Source organism: Pelodiscus sinensis, chromosome 6 (assembly GCF_049634645.1).
Source record: "Pelodiscus sinensis isolate JC-2024 chromosome 6, ASM4963464v1, whole genome shotgun sequence".
Classification (NCBI taxonomy): domain Eukaryota; kingdom Metazoa; phylum Chordata; order Testudines; family Trionychidae; genus Pelodiscus; species Pelodiscus sinensis.
In genome coordinates, this window is record NC_134716.1 from 10,274,112 (window position 1) to 10,293,283 (window position 19,172).

The window sequence follows — 19,172 nt, forward strand, 5'->3', positions numbered from 1 at the left end:
CCAATCAGAGCTGTGGGGGATGGAGCCTTGCAGGCAAGCACAGGGCAGCACACTCAGCTATCTGCCCCTTCTCTCCATGGGTTGTGCCACCAAAGTGAAGCTGCTCCAGATAAGTGCCCAGTACCGCAACCCCCCAACTACCTTCTGTCTGGAGTTCCTGAATGCATGCCAATCTTTCGGCTTAAGCCCCACCCCAGAGCGCCCCACCCCAACCCTAGTTGGAGCCCCTCACTCCCTCTCCCATCCAACCCACCGCCTCAGCCTACAGTCCCTTCCTGTAACTCTAAACCCCTCACTTTTGGCTCCACCCAAGAGCCTAAGGGCCCCCAACAAAATCTAATAGCCCCAGACCTCCAGAAGGAGTTAATCTGATCCTGCTTACTTATATTCAAACCGTAGATTGGGAAACTTGGCCATTAAGGTTTCATATGATTCTCTCAACAGACCGACTTCATGAGAAAGTTCTCTCCGTTTTGCTAAAAGAGTTTCTTCTTTTTTGTCTAAAAGAGCCAAACAAACATATCACTAAACTCTTTAGTCACACTCTTTGCATATATAGGTATGAAGTAGTTCAGGGCTTTCTGGGGATGGAGCTCCCCAATCGCTGCAGCCCCACTTCTGCCCTGCCTGGCCGAGGCTTCTCAGGGACAGGGCTCTGCGGCTGCCCTGCTTCTGTCCCGCCCAGGGCTTTCCGGGGACTAAGTTCTGCGGCTTTCCTGCCGCTGCCGTGCCCCATCAGAACTCCTTGGGACAGGGCTTTGCAGCTGCTCCTGCTGCACCGGGATGGAGCTCTACAGAGACCAGGTTTGCCAGTCCCACTGCTACCCCACCCAGCCAGGGCTCCCCAGGGACAGGACTTCATGGCTGACCCGCTGCTGCCATGCCAGGACAAGGCTCCGCAGGGATAGGGCTCGCTGATCTTGTGGTTGTGCTGCCTGTCCAGGGCTCTCCAGGGATGGGACTCACCAGTGTGATGGTGGGGCTCCTCTCAGCTGGACTCCCTGACTGGTTCACATTCCCAGGCACCAGGGTTCTCTGATCCAGCAAAATTCATGATCCTGCCAGACCACGAATGTTGTTGGACCAGAGAGTCTCAGATTTAAGAGATTCAAACTGTACTGTTTTTCTATAATTCTCACTAAAGATTGAAAGATTCCAAGTTTCTGATTTACAGCTATTTGGAATATTTGGGTGCTAATATTTTTGTTTAAATTAAAACTGGAAGAATCTTTGAAGAAGAAAGGACTTCTCATTATGTCTTAGGCTATGTGCTAAGTAGATATACATATTATTTTATGTATATCTCCTCATTTTATAAGGAGTAATGGTTATTTCGAAAGAAGGGATTTTTTTTTTTTAAATAACTGCGTCTAGACAGAGCTTTTTTCAAAATAAGGTATTTTGAAATAGCAGCTGGACACGTTTATGCAAATGAAGCACGGGAAATTCAAATCCGTGCTTCATTTGCAATTTCGTTTGTCTGCATTTGCATTCCTCTCTCAAAAGAGGAATGCAGTGTAGATACATACCCTTAGGTACTTAAAGTAGAGCACTTAAATTAGTTAGATTTTCTGAAATGGCAAGCACTTGCATTTACTGTTAGACTTTGGACTGGATTTTCATTTACATCAGAACCCCTTTACACACTGGCTCTGCATTTGCACTGTGAAGGAGCCTCAAATTGATGATATGTTGTCAGTAGTGCCTTAATGTAAATAAAAGTCATGCCCTTTACTGGGAAGAGGGTGGGAAAGGGGAAAAAGAAAGGCTATCTGGTAACTTTTATCCTGGTGTAAATCTTGGCCCACTAGTGTGTTTTTACTTTCAACAGGCAATCATACAACTCCAAACTACCGTTTGAACTCTTACCTGCTCCAAGTAAAAAAGCTACATATGTTCTTTAATTCTATTGTGCTATCTCCACTATACTGTAACCATTCATTAAAATGGCAGAAATATTAATTTCTTCAGAGTTCTCTTCCTATGTTTTCAGGGTCTTTCTTTCACACCAGGTTCTTCTAGATGAGAGATGGGCAATACGTTTTCGTGGGGGGAGGGGGGGAGGAAATGTGCAGGGTGTGGGATGGAGGTTGGGCACAGAAGGGCGCACGGGGTAAAGGACTCGGGTACAGGAGATAGTGTGAGGTCTGAGAGGGAGTTTGGGCAAAGGAAGGAGTTGTAACCTGGGTCGAGGATTGGGGTGTAGGGTCTGGGAGGGGGCATGGGTGCAAGAGAGGATTCTCACCTGGGAGAGGGGCACTAGGAAGGGGTGCAAAGTCTGGGAGGGAGCTGTGACCTGGGAGAAGGGGAAAAGGGAGTGCAGACTGCAGAGGGTGTGGGTGGTGACTTGGGACAAGGGAACGGGGTACAGGATCTAGGAGGGTGTTTGGGTGCAAGAGAGGATTCGGGCCTGGGTGAGAGGTATAGGAGGGGGTGCAGAGTCTGGGAGGGAGTTGTGTCCAGGGGTAGGATTTGGATGGTGACCTGGAGGAGCTGAGGTGCAGGAGAGGCTGGGGTGCCAGAGGTAGGCTCTGGCTGGAAGGCACACACCTAAGCCTGCAGCACCCCCAAGGCAGACTGGGCTCCCTGCCTGCTGCAGCCCCATATCACTTAAAACTGCAGACTGCTCCCTCCACCCTCCCAGAAAGAGGGCGGGGGGAGAGAAAAAGAGAGTCTTGTTTCTGCCCCCATCCCCCTGGCCAATCTCTCAGCTCCTATTGGTTGGCTGTTTCCAGGGGACTAAGTTATTTCTGCCCACTATTGGCCAGCTATTTCTGCCCACTAGAAGCTGAGGATTGGGCTGGAGGCAGGGAGATCTCAGGAAGCCTCCCCCCCCCCCCCCCCAGAACAGCAAGACACTCTCGGACTGAGCTTTAAACTGTGGCAGCTGCGTGTGCCTGTGTGCCTGAGCCGTGGGCGGGATCTGGTGGCTTGGCAGGTTGGATCCAGGCCCCGGGCTGTATTGCCCAGCCCTGTTCTAGATGATCCTATACTTCCACCCACCCATCCCAAAATTGCTATTCTACCAGTAAGTCTCTTCAACAAACCTTCATAGTTTAGCTTTTTCATTTCATTTTCTAGTTTTTCTTTCAGCTTTTTAACAGCTTCAAATGCTTCTTGATCTTTCTTGTAGCCACTGTCCATCTTTTTTACTTCTGTCTGTTTTGTCTTTAATTCTTGTTGAGCATGTTTCAGCTTCATTTGAGCCTATGGTAAAATACAGGATAAACACAGAACCTGGAGTTTTCAAACAATACATAGCATAAGAGTAGAATTTCTACATTATCTGGATGCTTGGGTTATCATTCAGGATCCTTATCACATACAGTAATGTCAAATAGCATCCTTAGCATCTATAAACATAATTCAATTGTAGATGGCAAACAGAGTTTGGAAATAACACTGATGAGAACAATGCACTCTGTGCTTTTCACACATGAGAAGTTTCAGTGTCAAATGATAAAACCTTTTGAGAACATTATTAATGAGATTGGGACAAAGGAATTAATATGAATGTACCAAATGATGATTAAGGCTACATCTTCATTAGAAGTGCTGCAGCAGTGCCATTATAGCATTTCAGTGTAGACACTCAGTACAGTGACAGGAAGAGTTTGATCATTCGTGTAGTTAATCCACCTCCCTGAGAGGGGGTACCTAAATCATCAGCAGAATTTTTCCTTTGCCCTTGCACAGTCTACACTTGGGGGATTAGTTAAATTGACCTATGTCACTTATGGATATGAATTTTTTTTACACCACTAGAGCTACATAATTGGTCAACCTAATCTTTCTGCCTAGATCTGGTGTAAGTTATAACAAATACCAACATACCTTGGCATATATCTGAATTATTTAAAATTAAAATGAACCTTTTCATGACTACCATGACCAAAATCAGGACTTTCAGAGCCCTGCCTCCCCATTAAAAACTTAGTGCTAGCATATGCTATTATGTTTTGCCTCTTACAGAGCATCCCCTATTAAGCATTTTTGGATAAATGGAATGTTCAGAAAGCTTTTCAAGACAAAGTTCATAAAAAATATTAAGGCTTGTCTGGGAGGAACATGATTAGCTTCTTTTCTTACCTGCTTAGCCTCCGTTTCTGCTTTACTAATGTCATTTTTGCATGCCATCATCTGGCCAGCAAGAGTAGCTTCTTCACCATCTTCATTGCTGGACAGACCAGCAGAGACGGCATTAAAATGTTGCTGTGCAGCAGCTAGAGCATTTGTATCTTTATCACTTGCCTCCTGCAGAGCATTTAGCCCATCTTTTATCTTTTTTATTTCCTTCTCCTTTGCCACTAAAGCCTTAGAATCCTTTAGTAAAACAAACCAGATCAATCAAATCCATTGAGAGAATAATATCAACTTGAAATCTAAACAGTATTGAAAAATTAAATACAAATAGTTTTAGATGCCATATTCCAAGGCCCATTGATAACACAATCACATATTGTATTTCAAAAATGTTATCTTACCCTTATTGTTGCATGAGCGAGCCACATAAGCAGGGCAAAAACACAGTGTTGCACAAAATAAATAAGAAAAATTACTGTAACTGATAGAGATTAGAGAAAAAAAGTTTTCTTAAGTACCAGTAACAGGTTAAAAAAAAGACAAATGTGAACTGTGACAATCTCATTTAATCTTCAGAGCATCCATATTCTCATAAGAAACATTTTAAATAGGGCTCACAGTTAATTTGCATGATTAATCACTGTTGAACAATATATCAAGTGGAATTTATTAAATATTCTTTATTTTCTACATTTTCAAATATATTGATTTCTATTACAACACAGTGTACAGTGCTTACTTTATTTCTCCAATTCACCTTAGAAAAGTACAATAAAAGCTCTGTTATCCAGCAGTTAATTAACTGGAATTTCATAGATCTCACAATACAAAAATCTTCACTCTAGTAACGAGGACAAACCCACTGCCCAGCATGTTATGCAATCACACATTCTGCACTCTACTTTTACAAAAAAAAGTGGCAGAAGACAAGCAAGCTGATATCAGAGTTTGATTCAAAAAAAGAAGCTTCCAGGGTGTCTCATAGGGTCATTATAAATTCAGCCCAATCTCCTACACATGCATCTACAATGATAATTGATGTCGATAATGATGACCTTGCGGTACTGCAAGCTCATGAAGTGCCTTCTGAATCAAACATTAAATTAAGTTCAGTATAATTTGAGTGTATTTAGTGATCTGGGTGTATCTCACGTGCTGCTTATGTGATGCAGTGTCATAAGATAACCTATTGTATACAAAACTTTACCTGTATACACCCAAGTGATTCAAAAAACACATCGCAGTGCAGTGTAACTTGTATACTAGTTTAGACTTTATTCATTTTGTTGTATTTTAATTCTTTAAAAACTGGCATTCCATTGGTAAATTATAACTTTCAGTTAACCAGAATATTCGATTAACCGGCATTCCCCAGACCCCAACATGACTGATAACAGAGCTTTTATTGTTCTGTGGTGCAATCGCTTTATCGTGAAAGCGTAACTTACAAATAGGGATGCAATAGGGTAGCGGATTAAACGAGAAACTGATGAGGGCTCCCAAAATATTTTAAATGTAGAGACACAGCAGAGGTAGCTGCTGGGACCCGGCACAAGCTGGGACAGAGCTAGTGTGCCTGCCCACCGGCGTCCAAAATACTTTAAATGCAGAGCTGCAGCGGTTAATTGTGTTACTGACAAAAGTTTTGTCAGCTACACAGTTACCAGATTACACACTGCAATCAAACACCAAATAATATAAAACTTGAAAGCCTACAAATCCACTCTATGCTACTTCTTGTTCAGCCAATTCTAAGACTATTTTGTTTACATTTACGGGATATACTGTTGCCTGCTTCTTATGTACAATATCAACTGAAAGCGAGACCAGGCACCCTCACTTTCAAGGAATTGACATGCCAGATATGCTAAACATTCATATTTCATGCTTTGGCCACCATTCCAGAGGACGCGCTTATTAAAATTGTTAAAAAAAATTGTTAAACTTTCTGACAACTTCTAGAGAGAGAACTGTCTCCTGTTCTGTTTTACCAACATTCTACCACATATTTTATGTTATAGCAGTCTTGGATAATGACCCAGCACATGTTAATTTTAAGAACATTTTCAAAGCAGATTTTACAGAATGCAAATAATGTACTGATGTGAGATTTCTAAATATAATAAAGCACTAGACCCAAGATTTAAGACTCTGAAGTTCTCTCCGAAATCTGAGGAGGACAAGGCACGGAGCTTGCTTTCAGAAGTCTTAAAAGAGCAACACTTTGATGCTGAAACTACAGAACCTGAACCACTGAAATAGAAAATCAACTTTCAGTTGGTGGCATCTGGCTCAGATGATGTAAATGAACTTGCATCAATCTGCTCTGCTTTGGATCATTATTGAGAAGAACTCATCATCAGCATGGACACATGTCCTCTGGAATGGTGGTTGAAGCATGAAGGAACATATGAATCTTTAGCACATCTGGCACATAAATATTTCGCGACACTGATTAAAACAGTGCCATGTGAACACACCCGTTCTCACTTTCAGATGACATTGTAAACAAGAAGCAGGAAATGTTATTTCCTGCAAATTTGTAGTCAACCTTGTTTGTCTGAGCGATCAGCTAAACAAGTAATAGTACTGATTGGACCTGTAGACTCTATAAAGTTTACTTTTAGTTATTTTTGAATGCTGTTATTTTTTCATTTATAATTTTACATTTGTAAGTTAAACTTTCATGATAAAGAGACTGCACTACAGTATTTGAGGGATGGTCTAGACAGTATTGGGTCCTGCCATGAGGGCAGAGGACTGGACTCGATGACCTCTCGAGGCCCCTTCCAGTCCTAGTATTCCATGATTCTCTGATTTGTATTAGGTGAATTTAAAAATATTTTGTTTCTTTTTCACAGAGCAAATAATTGTAATAAAACATATAAAGAGAGCACTATACACTTTGTATTCTCTGTTGTAATTGTATATCTGAAAATATAGAAAACATTGAAAATATTTAAATAAATGGTATTCTATTAATCTATTGCAGGATTAATTTTTAATCAAGCAATTAATTGTGATTTTTTAAATCCCTTGACAGCCCTAATTTTAAAGATATTGTGATCTTCCCAAAACTCCATAAAATGAAAATACTAGATGCAGGACCGTATTCTGCTCATGCACACATCTAATTCCTAATGAGAATATATTCTTTATATTAAGAACACAAAAACCATGCTAAAAAAATCCAGTCATAGGTGACACTAAAGGGAGGAAAAAAAAAATCAGGTTTTTATTAAAGGGCAAGTTTAGCCTTTTTTCTCTAATACATGATATTATAAAAAGGCAATGCCACTTATTCTGTATCTCTAGCATAGCAATGCCCTTGTATATTTATGCCATACATTTGTCCCAATGTTCTTGTTCCTCTTAGACAAACGTCAGAGGAAAAAAAATATGAGTCAACATACGGGTATTATATATTACTGAAGATGTTTGTAGTATACTAATTAAAGAAATCAGTGAAATTTTAAAAGCAAGAGAGCCTGACTCTTTACCTCCTCCATATTTTTTACTAGTTCTTTACATTTCTTCTCTTCACTTTCTAAGTTTTGTTTCTTGAGGTCAAGAGCACTTTGTGCTTTAGTATCAACTCTCTGAGTTTCTGCAAGAACATCTTCTAGTGAACGAAGTACACCACCAACTTCCTATAATCAAAGGGGAAAAAATAGTAACTCACACTAAAAGAAACCTGTATAATAAGCATAAAATACTGTATATTCTATCCAGCTGCACTTAGGGACACTGTGAGGTTTGGGGGGGGGGGGGGGGGGGGAGTGTCCTTACCATTCCCACTTAAAGCAACATTTTAGTTTTAACCCTCATAAATAGGGCCCTACTAACTTCATAGTCCATTTGGATTAATTTCATAGTAATAGGATTTTTAAAATTGTCAATGTCATGATGTAATTATAGGGGTGAGGAACCTACAAGGTTATTGTAGGGAGAGTTGCAGTTTTGCCACCCTTACTTCTGTGCTGCTGCTGTCTCCAGTGCTGGGTTCCCAGCAAGACATCCAAAGAAAACCAAACCAAATACATAGATTTTTAGAGCATGTCTGTCCGCAAGTCCATTTGTTCAAGAACTCCTCCTAAATGGTAAGAGCTAGGGCCACCAAATTTGGTATGCAGCTTCTTCTTCTCCTAACTTAAAGCAAGGTCAGGGTTTGGTTGTGCCAAGATAACTGGAAGCCCCAGGAAAAGGACTATTTTCAATAACATGCAAAGGGAGGGGCTGCTGTTCAGAGAGATGCGATATGAACATGGCCCCTGGGGCAGCAAGCCTACAGGAGAGAGCTATACAGGAGAGTGTCAACTGGGGGCAGCCGTACCATCAAGGGAGTGGCCAGCAGGGTGGGGGCTCTGCCATCTTACCTGCCAGCACACAGAGTAAATAGTCCCCCAGCCCCAACCCGCCCCCCCCCCCCCGGCCTCAGTGCTGGAGGGGAGGGGAGGGGAGTAAAAATGCACTAAGCAGCTAGGAGGCAAGAAAAGACCCGTGGCCAGATTGACCGAGCCCCTCCTCACCTCCACAAACCTCACTGTTGCACCCCTCTCCTCCTCTCCTCCTCCCTCCCCCCCCCCCCCACACATCCCCAAGGCCCTGCCCTGAGTCCTGGACTCCCCACACCACCTGCCCTTGCTCCGAAGGACCCGGGCAATGTTGGTACGTCTGCTAGCATTAATATATACATAACATTAACATTTGTGTTCTCACTTACCTGATCTCTCTTCTTTTCCATCTCTGCTATTTCTTTGTTAAGTTCCTTCACCTTGTTTTCATTTTCAGCCATGGTTTCCTGAAGTTTTGCTATGTTAGCTTGCATTTCCTTTAACTCATCAGCAGAACGTACCTTCGTCTCTTCAGCCAAAACAAATTGATATGCAACATAGAGACGGCTTAAATGTTCTATCTCTCGCATTACTTTTTGGTACTCTAAATAGGATGATCGTTCCTGAAACAAAGGGCCCCCAATAAAAATAAGCTATCATTAGAAGTTTTGATATACAATGGATGTATTACAGAAAAGTTCTGTACAATTTTCTGATGAGCATTATTTGTAGCTATATAAGCCAAAATGAGTAATCAAATCTCATATTTCAAAGGACATGTGCCAATTCCCATAGATGGAGGAGAAAGCAATGAAGATTCTTCTTTCCCACATACAATAGTACCCAACGAGCAATATGCATTACACTGTGGTATTCCTCTGAAGCATCAAGCACGTTATACGCACACATGCCTGTTTAGCAAAGCATTAGCAATAGAACACCTCATCTTGCTACGGTCTTAATTTTTACCCTCATAATTTCTTGCAGGTACTGAATTACTATCATAATTAGAAATCTGAAAACAAAATGTGATCTCTTTAAAACACGTTTTCCACATTAAGAAACATATTTGAACTAGAAATCTGTATAAATGTTTTGGAGTCTAGAAGAGCATTTTGTTTAAAAAAAATGAAACCATAAAAGATTGAGTTAGTCATGTTATTTTCTAATACTTTAAGAACTAGCCCCTTCCCCAGTGTAATTTCTCCCAGCATATTACTAATTTTGTTTTAAAGCCAGAAATGTTTCTCTGGTCAGTACCTCTTTCAATTTCTGTAAGGTTGGAGTAATTTCTTCCTCTAAAATCTGAAACACAAAAAACAATATATTTTCAGATATGTAAATCTGAAAACTCTCCCAAATCCTACTACTCAGGCCACAATACAGAGCTTTAGGCAGGGAAAACAAACTTTCCAAAAACCATAACTATTAGGACTCTCAAGCAACTAAAGGAACTAAAACAGGATTAATCACACAATTAATTGAGCTGTTAAACAATAGAACACCATTTAAAAAATATTTTTGAGGTTTTCTACATTTTAAAATATATTTCAATTACAACATGATACAAAGTGTACTGTGCTCACTTTATTTTTTATTAAAAATATTTGGACTGTAAAAAATGAAATAGCATTTTTCAACTCATTTGATGCAAGTATTGTAGTGCAATCTCTAGCATGAAAGTTTAACTTACAAATGTAAAATTATGTATGGAAAAAATAACACAATGTAAAACTTTAGAGGTCCAGTCAGTCCTACTTCTTGTTCAGCCAATCACTCAGACAAACAAGCTTGGTTACAACTTGCAGGAAATAATACAGTCCACTTTTTGTTTACAATGTCACCTGAAAGTGAGAACAGGTATTCGCATGACACTGTTTTAGCAAGTGTTGCAAAATATTTACATGCCAGATGCACTAAAGATTTATATGTCCCTTCATGCTTCAACCACCATTCCAGAGGACGTATGTCCATGCTGATGATGGGTTCTGCTCATAATGATCATCTCTGCAGTGGATCAATACAAATTCATTTGCATCATCTGAGCCAGAAGTCAGCAGAATGTTGATTTTCTTTTTGCATTGTTTGGGTTCTGTAGTTTCTACAACATCATAGTGTTGCTCTTTTAAAACTTCAGAAAGCATGCTCTGCGCCCTGTCCTTCTCAGATTTTGGATCATACTTCAGAGTCTTAAATCTTCGGTTGGGTGCTTTAGCTATCTTTTGAAATCTCACATTGGTGTGTTCTGTCAAATCTGCTATGAAAATATGTTCTTAAAAATGAAGATGTGCTGGGTCATTATCTGAGACAGCTATACATGAAATATATAGCAAAGTGTCAGTAAAACAGAAAAGGAGACATACAATTATCTCCCAAGAAGTTCAGTCAGAAATTTAATTAATTTCTTTTTTTAAAGCATCATAAGCATGGAAGTATGTCCTCAGGAATGGTGGCCAAAGCATAAAAGGGCATACAAATATTTAGCGTATCTGGCCTGTAAATACCTTGCAATACCGGCTAGAGAAGTGCCATGTGAATGCCTGTTCTCTTTCAGTTTACACTGTAACAAGAAGCAGGCAGCAGTCTTTCCCATAAACATAAACAAAATTGACTTAGAATTGGCTGAACAAACAGCAGCACAGAGTGGACTTGTAGGCTCTCAAATTTTACATTGTTTTGTTTGAGTGAAGTTGTGTAAGAAAAAAATCTACATTTTTAAGTTACACTTTTATGATAAAGAGATTATACTACTAATCTTTTATGAACTGAAATGAAAAATGCTGTTCCTTGTATTTACCATTTTACAGTGCAAATACTTGTAATAAAATATAAAGTAAGCACTATATACACTGTATTGTGTTGTAATAGACTCAATTAAAATGTAATAAATTTCAGTTGGCATTATTTTAACAATACAATTGTGACTGATTTTTTAGTTAATTGCATGAATTAACTGATTGACCATTAGTCCTAATATACAATGAATTGGAAGGTGAGGAAGGAGAGAAGGGAGCCATGGTGCTGCAAATGGGTCAAGTACATCCTCTTCTATTGTGGCAGAAGAGCTTTCATTCTTTCTAAGGCTATTGAACAGTCAACTGAGTCACTCAAGTCAGCAATGTACTGCTACCACTGATGTATTAAAAAGCCACACAATTACAAACACATAGTACCGTGTGAATTTCTTTCAGTTTTGCCTCTTTTTTCTCTATAGTTTTCTGGGCAGCTATTTTCTTGCACTCATACATCCTTGTACCAGCTGCTTCTTCAATCATAGCTAAAATCTGAAGAACAAAAAAACAAAAAAATCCCACGCTTGTGAAATAGCTTCAAAATCAGCAGTTCAAACAAAAATTTTTCCCTCTCCACTTTTTTTTAAAATGTTGCTTCAGTACAGTCAACTCAAAGTCTTACGTGTATAAAGGATATAGAGAAAGAAAGGAAACTCCATTTGTGTTCTCACCTCTGGAGGTTTCATGTTTAGAACCTTCGTGATTCGTCCCTAGAAATACAAAGGCAAGTCAGTACAGCCCATAAACTCAAAATGTCATATGAATTATATGTCACTGTCCTATGAATTATAAGCTTTTATATATTATATTAAATTCTCAAGCAAAACTATCAGGTAATGTAATATTTTTTAATTATTTTCTGTCTAAAAGAATATACTTGGTTTGGCTTTAGTTATTTCATTCTTGAAAGTTCAGATGCAAATCACAGACAGCTATTAAATATGTGTTTCACTTTGTAACTTTGCTTCAGAGCAACCTGCAATACCCAGTTCAGAGTTTCTCAAAGTGGGCCACAGGCCACTCTGAAAAAGCTGTTAACCAGCTGCTCCAGTTGTTTACTCAACAGCTCCAAAGCCATTAAATAAACAAACCAGAGTGGCCCGTTAGCAGCTCTCTCAAATTGGCCATACTGACCTAGTTACACTAATCAGGCACATTGCTTTCACTCCTAGTTTGGAATCTCTTAGGGTATGACTACACTGCACACTTATTTCAAAATAAGCTACTCTGGAAGAAATACTCCAAAATAGCTTATTTCGGAATAGCACGTCTACACTACAGGGAAGCCTCAAAATTAGTCCGAGGCAGGACTCCCTAATGTGGACGTGCTACCTCAATTTAGAGTCCCAGGAAGCACTGGGGAGTAACTACTTTGAATGGCCCAAGGGAGGAGCTATTTTGAAATAGCAGCAGTGAAGCATCCACACTACTGCTATTGTGAAATAGGTATTATTTCTCGTGGAATGAGGTTTACAGAAGTCAGAATAAGCCGTCCATTACTCTGAAATTATTTAAAAAATAACGGAATTGTTGTGTAGACACTCGCATTGTTATTTCGGAATAACGGCCATTATTCCGATATAACATTGCTGTGTAGATGCACCCTGTCTGGCTGATTTTGATTACATTCTTTATCACACATTGGTTTTGAGAGATTTAATTGATGCCAATCAACGTATGGAAGCCTCTGTGGTAAAAGAAACAATGTGTAGAGCTAATGAAAAAAAAATTCCCAAATTAAATAACAAAGGAAAGACAGTTTTAGGAAAACACAGGGCTCGCCAAGCGGCGGCGAGACACACTCGCCAGCCATGCAGAAGCCCGCACTGTGCATGCACAGACCGCGCTGCATGGCTCCGCCGCGCTAAAATCTACTCGCCACAGGCGAGTAGATTGCCTAATTTGTCGAGCCCTGGGAATACGTATACAATACCTGCATAATAAGAAAGTGAGGGTTATTGACATTGAGTCCAACAGAACAGAAGAGATCCTGCACTCTTGTGTTGTTTGCATTCACACCATTGATAAGGTACTTATTTCTACCACCAATGACAACCTTGAGAAAAAGAAAAATGGGATACTCACAATGAACTAAAATAAAAATGGCTTTACTATTTAAGAATACAAACTAATAGAAACATTAGATGTAGGAATCGGAGCAAACAACAAATTGTAAACAGTTTCAATGGGCCCAGAAGGAATTAAAATTACAAAATACACAGATCAAAACAAACAACTGTTTGAAGTATAGGTTGAGCCTCTCTAATTCAGCACTGACCTACAGGTCCTGACTCATGCTGAATCAGAGAATTTGCCGAACCACAGGAAAGGTGCAGGGAATATTTTTTTTTATTTCACTGAGGTGAATAAATTGAACAATCCTTGCAATGCTGCTTAATAACACATAACTATAGTGATATACCCTATATAAGCCTATGCCTAGCCAAGACTTATCTCTCTTCATAACAAAGTGTTAGTGTCGTTAAACAAATGTATTGTACTGGTGCAAGGAAATAAGTAGATAAAGCATTAAAAAAGGCTTATGCTTAGCAGCGTTATCAGCACTTCCACTGCTTACTGGACTCTCGGAAGACACATATGGGGTAATTTAGAGCTAAACAGCAGCACAGAACACTGAGCGCCAAGACTGGCGGCTGTAAACAAACTTTATTGGGTTGCGGGAAACTAAGTCACACCCACAATAAACAGACAACTGACTAACTAAAAATCATGTTGGACCACAGACCAGAGAGGTACATCCTGAACCAGTTTCAAAATCCTCTACCTCAAAAGCAAAAACGTGACCAAAACCCCATGGCAAGTACCTCTGACAATTTCCTGGAAGGCAGAAAAAAATTGAGAGACTCAGACCAGAAAACCCGCCCACCACAACTAGCAAACTTGTCAGTTTCAGGCAGGTTATGGTTAATACGGGTCATGGAAATCAGTTACTCTAGAAGTGGTCCTTTTGTTGTCAAGTTACACTGCTTCTGAGGCAGTGTAGGAAAGCTTTACCATATCTTTTCTGTGAAAAAATGAATTCAGTGTCCCAAGAGGACAGGCTAGCATCTGTCAATATTAAGACAGCTACAAACATGAGAAAGGGAAAGGAGAAGCACAGAAAAGGGAAGCACATCATTTTCTGCATAGGACAATACTGCTTGTTCCAGCAATGTTAATATTATTACTAGGGGTGTGTTTCACTTTAAAAGACTTGAGTAATTGTTTATGGCATATTTAATACTACAAAATTTGTAGTATGAATTGTGAAAGGGTAAATAGTTATTGTATTCTAGTTTAGTTGTTTAGCTCAAATCTTACATATAGTTTGTTATTGAGTTATTGAAAATGTTACTTTAACAGCACAAATTAATGAAGTTTTCAAAAGAGTAATTAAAAAAAAGAGAGTTGGTGCATAATCAAGAAAAAGAAACTCAAGTATTCTTTAGAATCTTACTTGAAGGAATCTGATTGTGCACAATTACTTGAGTCATAGGGGTAAAGGGCATTTAAAAAACCCTACAACATTGAATTCTGTTTTTTTTTTTTTCAACTAGATGATACAATCTACCTTTTATTTTAGCACATTTTCCATTAAGAATGGTGGCAATACCTGTTTGTGGACAAACACAGATGCTAAACACTTACCTGCCTGGTGACTGTGATTTCATCATGAGCCTCGAATCCCAATGGACTCTGTTTCTTATCAAAATTATCAAAGGTGATTGACACAGTTGCTTTAATAATTCCAGCCTGACCATTTTTGTAAACCAAATCTTGCAAATTGGATGCTCGCACCTAAAGATGTAGAAGAGGAATACAGTTATTAACGGAAAGTCATTGCATTGTTTTACACCATGCACTATTAATAATTAGAAGACTTACCCAGCATTGCCCAGGTCTGGGCTAGGGCCGTGCACTCTGGCTGCTGGCTCCTTCCCAGGCTGGCTCAGAGTTTGGGGTGAATGGAAGAAGGCATGCACCCCCCAGCTTCACCCCGGGGGAAGATAGGGCTGCGCAGGGCCACCTTATACTCTGGTGGCCATTTTCACCTTGGGACTGGTGGCCATGCAGCAGCCAGCACCTGCTAACCAGGACAAGCTGGGATGTCAGCTGCGCAAACCAATGTCTTCCTGCTGGGGCACTTGCTCCCCCCCCCCCCCCCCCCCCCGCCAATCATTCCATAGTATAACTCCCTTCTACCAGACCTCTTTCCACTTTATGATAAGCAACAGAATTCCAGGCATATCCCATTGTCCTGGCTCAACCAAACCTTGACCTTGTTAGGATAAGAGGAAGCTTAAAAACCTGCCCCCTCTCCTGTATGTAAATGTGTAACCACTGTAAATTTCATCAGTTACATGTTTACAAAAATAAATGCATTTTAATATCCCTGACCAGGCCCTGAGGGTACCAGGCTAGAGAAGTTCAGCCTGTTCTTCCTTTTGTTTTAAATTTGCTAGCTATTAATTTCATGTAGCGACTCCTAGGTCTTGTTATGGGAAGAAGTAAAACACTCTTCGTTATTTACTTTTCCCACAACTCTATCATATCCCCGCTTCGTCATTTCTTTTTCAAGATGAATAGGCAGGCTATGTCTACACTGCACGCTTCTTGTGTGAAAACTGTTTTGCGCAAGAGCGCATGTGCTTTTGTGCAAGAGCGTCCATAGCAGGTGTGGACGCTTTCTTGCGCAAGAAAGCTCTGATGGCCATTTTAGCCATAGTGGTTTCTTGCTCAAGCAATCCCTGTTGCCCATCCACACTGCCTTCTTGCACAAAAGCTCTTGTGCAAGAGGGCTTATTTCTCGTGGGAAGAGAAATAACTCTTGCGCAAGAAGCCCTCTATTCTGATGCCTTACTGTAAATTTACTTGTGCAAGAACGAGTGTGCAGTGTAGACGCTCTGCAAGTTTTTATGCAAGAACAGCTGTTCTTGTGCAAGAAGCTTGCAGAGTCGTTGTAGCTGCAGAGTCTTATTAATCTATCCTCTTATGGCAGCTGCTCCAAACCCCAAATCATTTTGTTGCCTTTTTCTAATGCCAAGATACCTTTTTTCGAGATGAGGCACCCACATTTGCATGCGGTAATCAAGATGTGGGTGTACTATGGATTTCTATAGAGGCAGTAAGATATTCTTGGTCTTACTCTCTGTCCCTTTACTTTTTTGACTGCTGCTGCACATCAAGTGGATGTTTTCAGAGAACTACCTACAATGACTCCAAGATCTCACTCGAGAGGTAACAATTTAGTCCCCATCATATTATATGTATAGCTGGGATTATGTTTTCCAAAATGCATTACTTTGCATTTATCAACAAGACTTTTCCTAACTGAAGTCTCTCTTTCCTTTTTACCTGAGATAGGTTGGAAATGCCCAGCAGGAAACAAATAGAGTCCAGGATGTTGGACTTGCCACTGCCATTTAAGCCGGTGATAGCATTGAAAAGTGGGTCAAAGCCGTTGACCTCTGTCCTCTGGGCATAGGATTTGAATCCTTCAAGAACGATTGACTTGATATGCATATTTTCTGGCTCTCTGGAGGACCTGGTCAAATCTTTCTCCAACAGGTATGAAGATACATTTATAATCCTGTGTGTTTAAAAAAAACCAAAAGTAGACTTAGTAAAATCAGAGTGCACTCCTAATATAAACCAAAGTACAAAACAAATGGAAAAGAATATACCACTCTAGCACGGACAATGGTATTTGGTCCCACATGCAGAAATGTGATAAGATTTTTTTGCCACAACAGTAAACCCACAGTCATTTGAATCTCAATTACGCAAGGGAGAGTTTGAGTCCCCCAACAAGTATTACTTACACTGAAGATTCCCTTGATTACATGAACTTATTCAGATTATTAATAAGTTTTTTCAGTACTCAAGCAAAAAACTACAAGATTAATTATGGGGTAGGAGAAAGACAAGACAAACGTATTTTGAAGAAAAGAGAAGGAGAATTGTAAAGGGCAGTGGTGTTGGAACAGTGTGTGTGCTGTTATCTGTATCCAGAGCAAAACGTGACTTTGTGTTAGTCTTAACACTGTATTAACAGACTTGAGAATTTAAGAGCAAAAGAGCAGATAAAGCCAGGCGCGTCTGTATTTACAACTGTTACATTCACACACACACACACAATATCCCACCGCTGGTTGCTATTTTTAGAAATGTGACTTTCAGGCCATCCAGACTGAGACTGGAGCGGCAGGTCTCGGGTTTGGGGACACCTGCCAGTGCTTTGTCTAGAGCCGTTTTCACGGGGGGGGGGGGGGGGTAACTTTACGAAGCTGGGCGTGGCTCCTGTCACCCTGAAGAAGGGAAACCCGAGTGCGGCCGGGCGGTGCCTGGGGCGGGAGTGCAGGCCTGGGGGGGGGGGGGGGGTAACTCAGTGACTAGGTGAAATTGGCCCGTTGCCTCCCCCCCCCGGGCCCGTGTGCTGGGAAGGCTTGTGCAGCAGGCGGGCCCCTGGCTCCCAGACCCACCCGCCCCTCTGCAGGCACCAAGGAAGGAGCCTGCCCCAGCCCAGGGCGGGTGAGGGGCCGCGGCTGGTGCCTGTCGCTCAGGGCGGCTCCCTAGCGCGGCCACTGACCCGCTCCCCGCCGTCAAGAACCCGGGTCCGGCCGCCTCTCACCTGCCGAGGCCGGTTGGGTGGTGGGGGCGGGGAAGCCGGGCAGGCGGTTGGCCCCCGGGTTCTAGACTCCTTCCGGCCGCCTCGCGCCCTTCCGCGTACTTGAATTTTGGCGCGCGAGTGCGGACGGGAGCCCTGCGGCTGCCTGAGTGATATCGCCGGCGGGGCCACGGCTCGAGGCGAAGCGAGGCAGCGCCATCAACGCCCGTGGCAGGAGATTGTTGTTGGGTTATTTTTGTTTGGTTGGTTTTTTTTTTTAAACGGGGGAACCGATTGATTCCGGCGGCTGCGCTGGACAGACCCGGCGGGGAGAGGACCCGCCCCGCCCCGCCCCGCCCCTGTAACCTGATAGGTGGAGAAGGCGGTTGGGGGCCTCCTGCATCGAAGGGTGGCGCGAGCCCAGCCCATGCTCCCGGGGGGCGGGGCAGCAGAACAGCTGGCACCTACAGGGCAGTGGTTCCTGCGGCCCTAGGAGGAGCCGGTTGCTGAGCTGCAGGAGGAACCCACCCTCGTGGGACAAGGCCGGGGGGCATCAGCCTCGCCCCCTAGCGGCCGTGAGCCCCGTAGAAACCCAGGCCAGGGTCCGCCCTGGGGAAAGCTCAGGCTTCATCCCCTGAGCAGTCTTGTATTTACTGCCCTCCACAATCGGGCGTGCAGAAATAGGGCACACAGTGGGGTGCTCATTTACCCTCATAATATCGCATGGCTTAATGAAATCTATAGGTCTACTCCCTAGGGCAGGGCACAACTTTGGGAGCCACAATGATACAGCACAAGCTGTGGGTCTGTCTTGACCATGAGGGTTAGCCAGCAGCCTCGGGATTAAGGGGTTAACTGTGTCCCTAACCTAACCAGAGGGCAAGCAGCCAATAGAAATATAGGTAGAACTTTCAAACTGGGACAAAGGAATTTTGGGGTTTTTCCCTCCTTTGTCCCTGGGTAGTTTTTCTCCAGCTATTGAGGGGGACAGACAAAATGTCTCCCTCCAAGAAAAGTTTCTTCATTATCTGTAAGGGTAAAGTTTAGATAAATCCGTTGGGTTTTATTGTTTTATGGTTTAGGAATGGGAATCTGATGTCTGTGCATTTAAAAATGGGGTTTCCTCTCCTTTGTAACTAAGCTTTTGGCCCATGGGAGAGGTCCCCCCATGACTATATTAATTGGTGACTTTTCCATCCAGTCCTTATGTTTGTAACAGGAGTATTGTGGTAATAATAAAAGTTCTTTTTCTTTTCTTCTTTTTTTTAGGAACCTGGTATTGGTTAATTTTTGTGTGTCCTGATTTTACTTTAGGGGTGAGATTCCCCAAGTGATTTCTTCCCTGGTTTCCTTATC

At 41.7% G+C, this 19,172-nt stretch overlaps 1 protein-coding gene across 3 annotated transcripts in view; it reads right to left on the bottom strand.

Annotated features, from left to right (window-relative positions):
• The window catches only part of SMC2 (structural maintenance of chromosomes 2), a 37,053-nt gene extending 19,060 nt beyond the window's left edge, over window positions 1–17,993 (bottom strand). Inside the window, exons 1-12 of one of the 3 annotated variants that reach the window (XM_075931432.1) lie at window positions 17,841–17,993; window positions 16,565–16,799; window positions 14,858–15,007; window positions 13,143–13,265; window positions 11,881–11,919; window positions 11,591–11,701; window positions 9,678–9,722; window positions 8,807–9,040; window positions 7,584–7,733; window positions 4,090–4,323; window positions 3,048–3,207; window positions 383–500 (exon numbers count right to left, since the gene is read on the bottom strand). In XM_075931432.1, coding sequence (XP_075787547.1) covers window positions 383–500; window positions 3,048–3,207; window positions 4,090–4,323; window positions 7,584–7,733; window positions 8,807–9,040; window positions 9,678–9,722; window positions 11,591–11,701; window positions 11,881–11,919; window positions 13,143–13,265; window positions 14,858–15,007; window positions 16,565–16,732 — 1,532 coding nt within the window. In that variant the 5' untranslated portion in view covers window positions 16,733–16,799; window positions 17,841–17,993. Of the gene's footprint in view, window positions 1–382; window positions 501–3,047; window positions 3,208–4,089; window positions 4,324–7,583; window positions 7,734–8,806; window positions 9,041–9,677; window positions 9,723–11,590; window positions 11,702–11,880; window positions 11,920–13,142; window positions 13,266–14,857; window positions 15,008–16,564; window positions 16,800–17,345; window positions 17,478–17,840 lie in introns of those variants that run through there. The other 2 variants (XM_006118850.4, XM_075931433.1) reach the window with 2 other exon arrangements.
• Window positions 17,994–19,172: the final 1,179 nt, after the last annotated feature.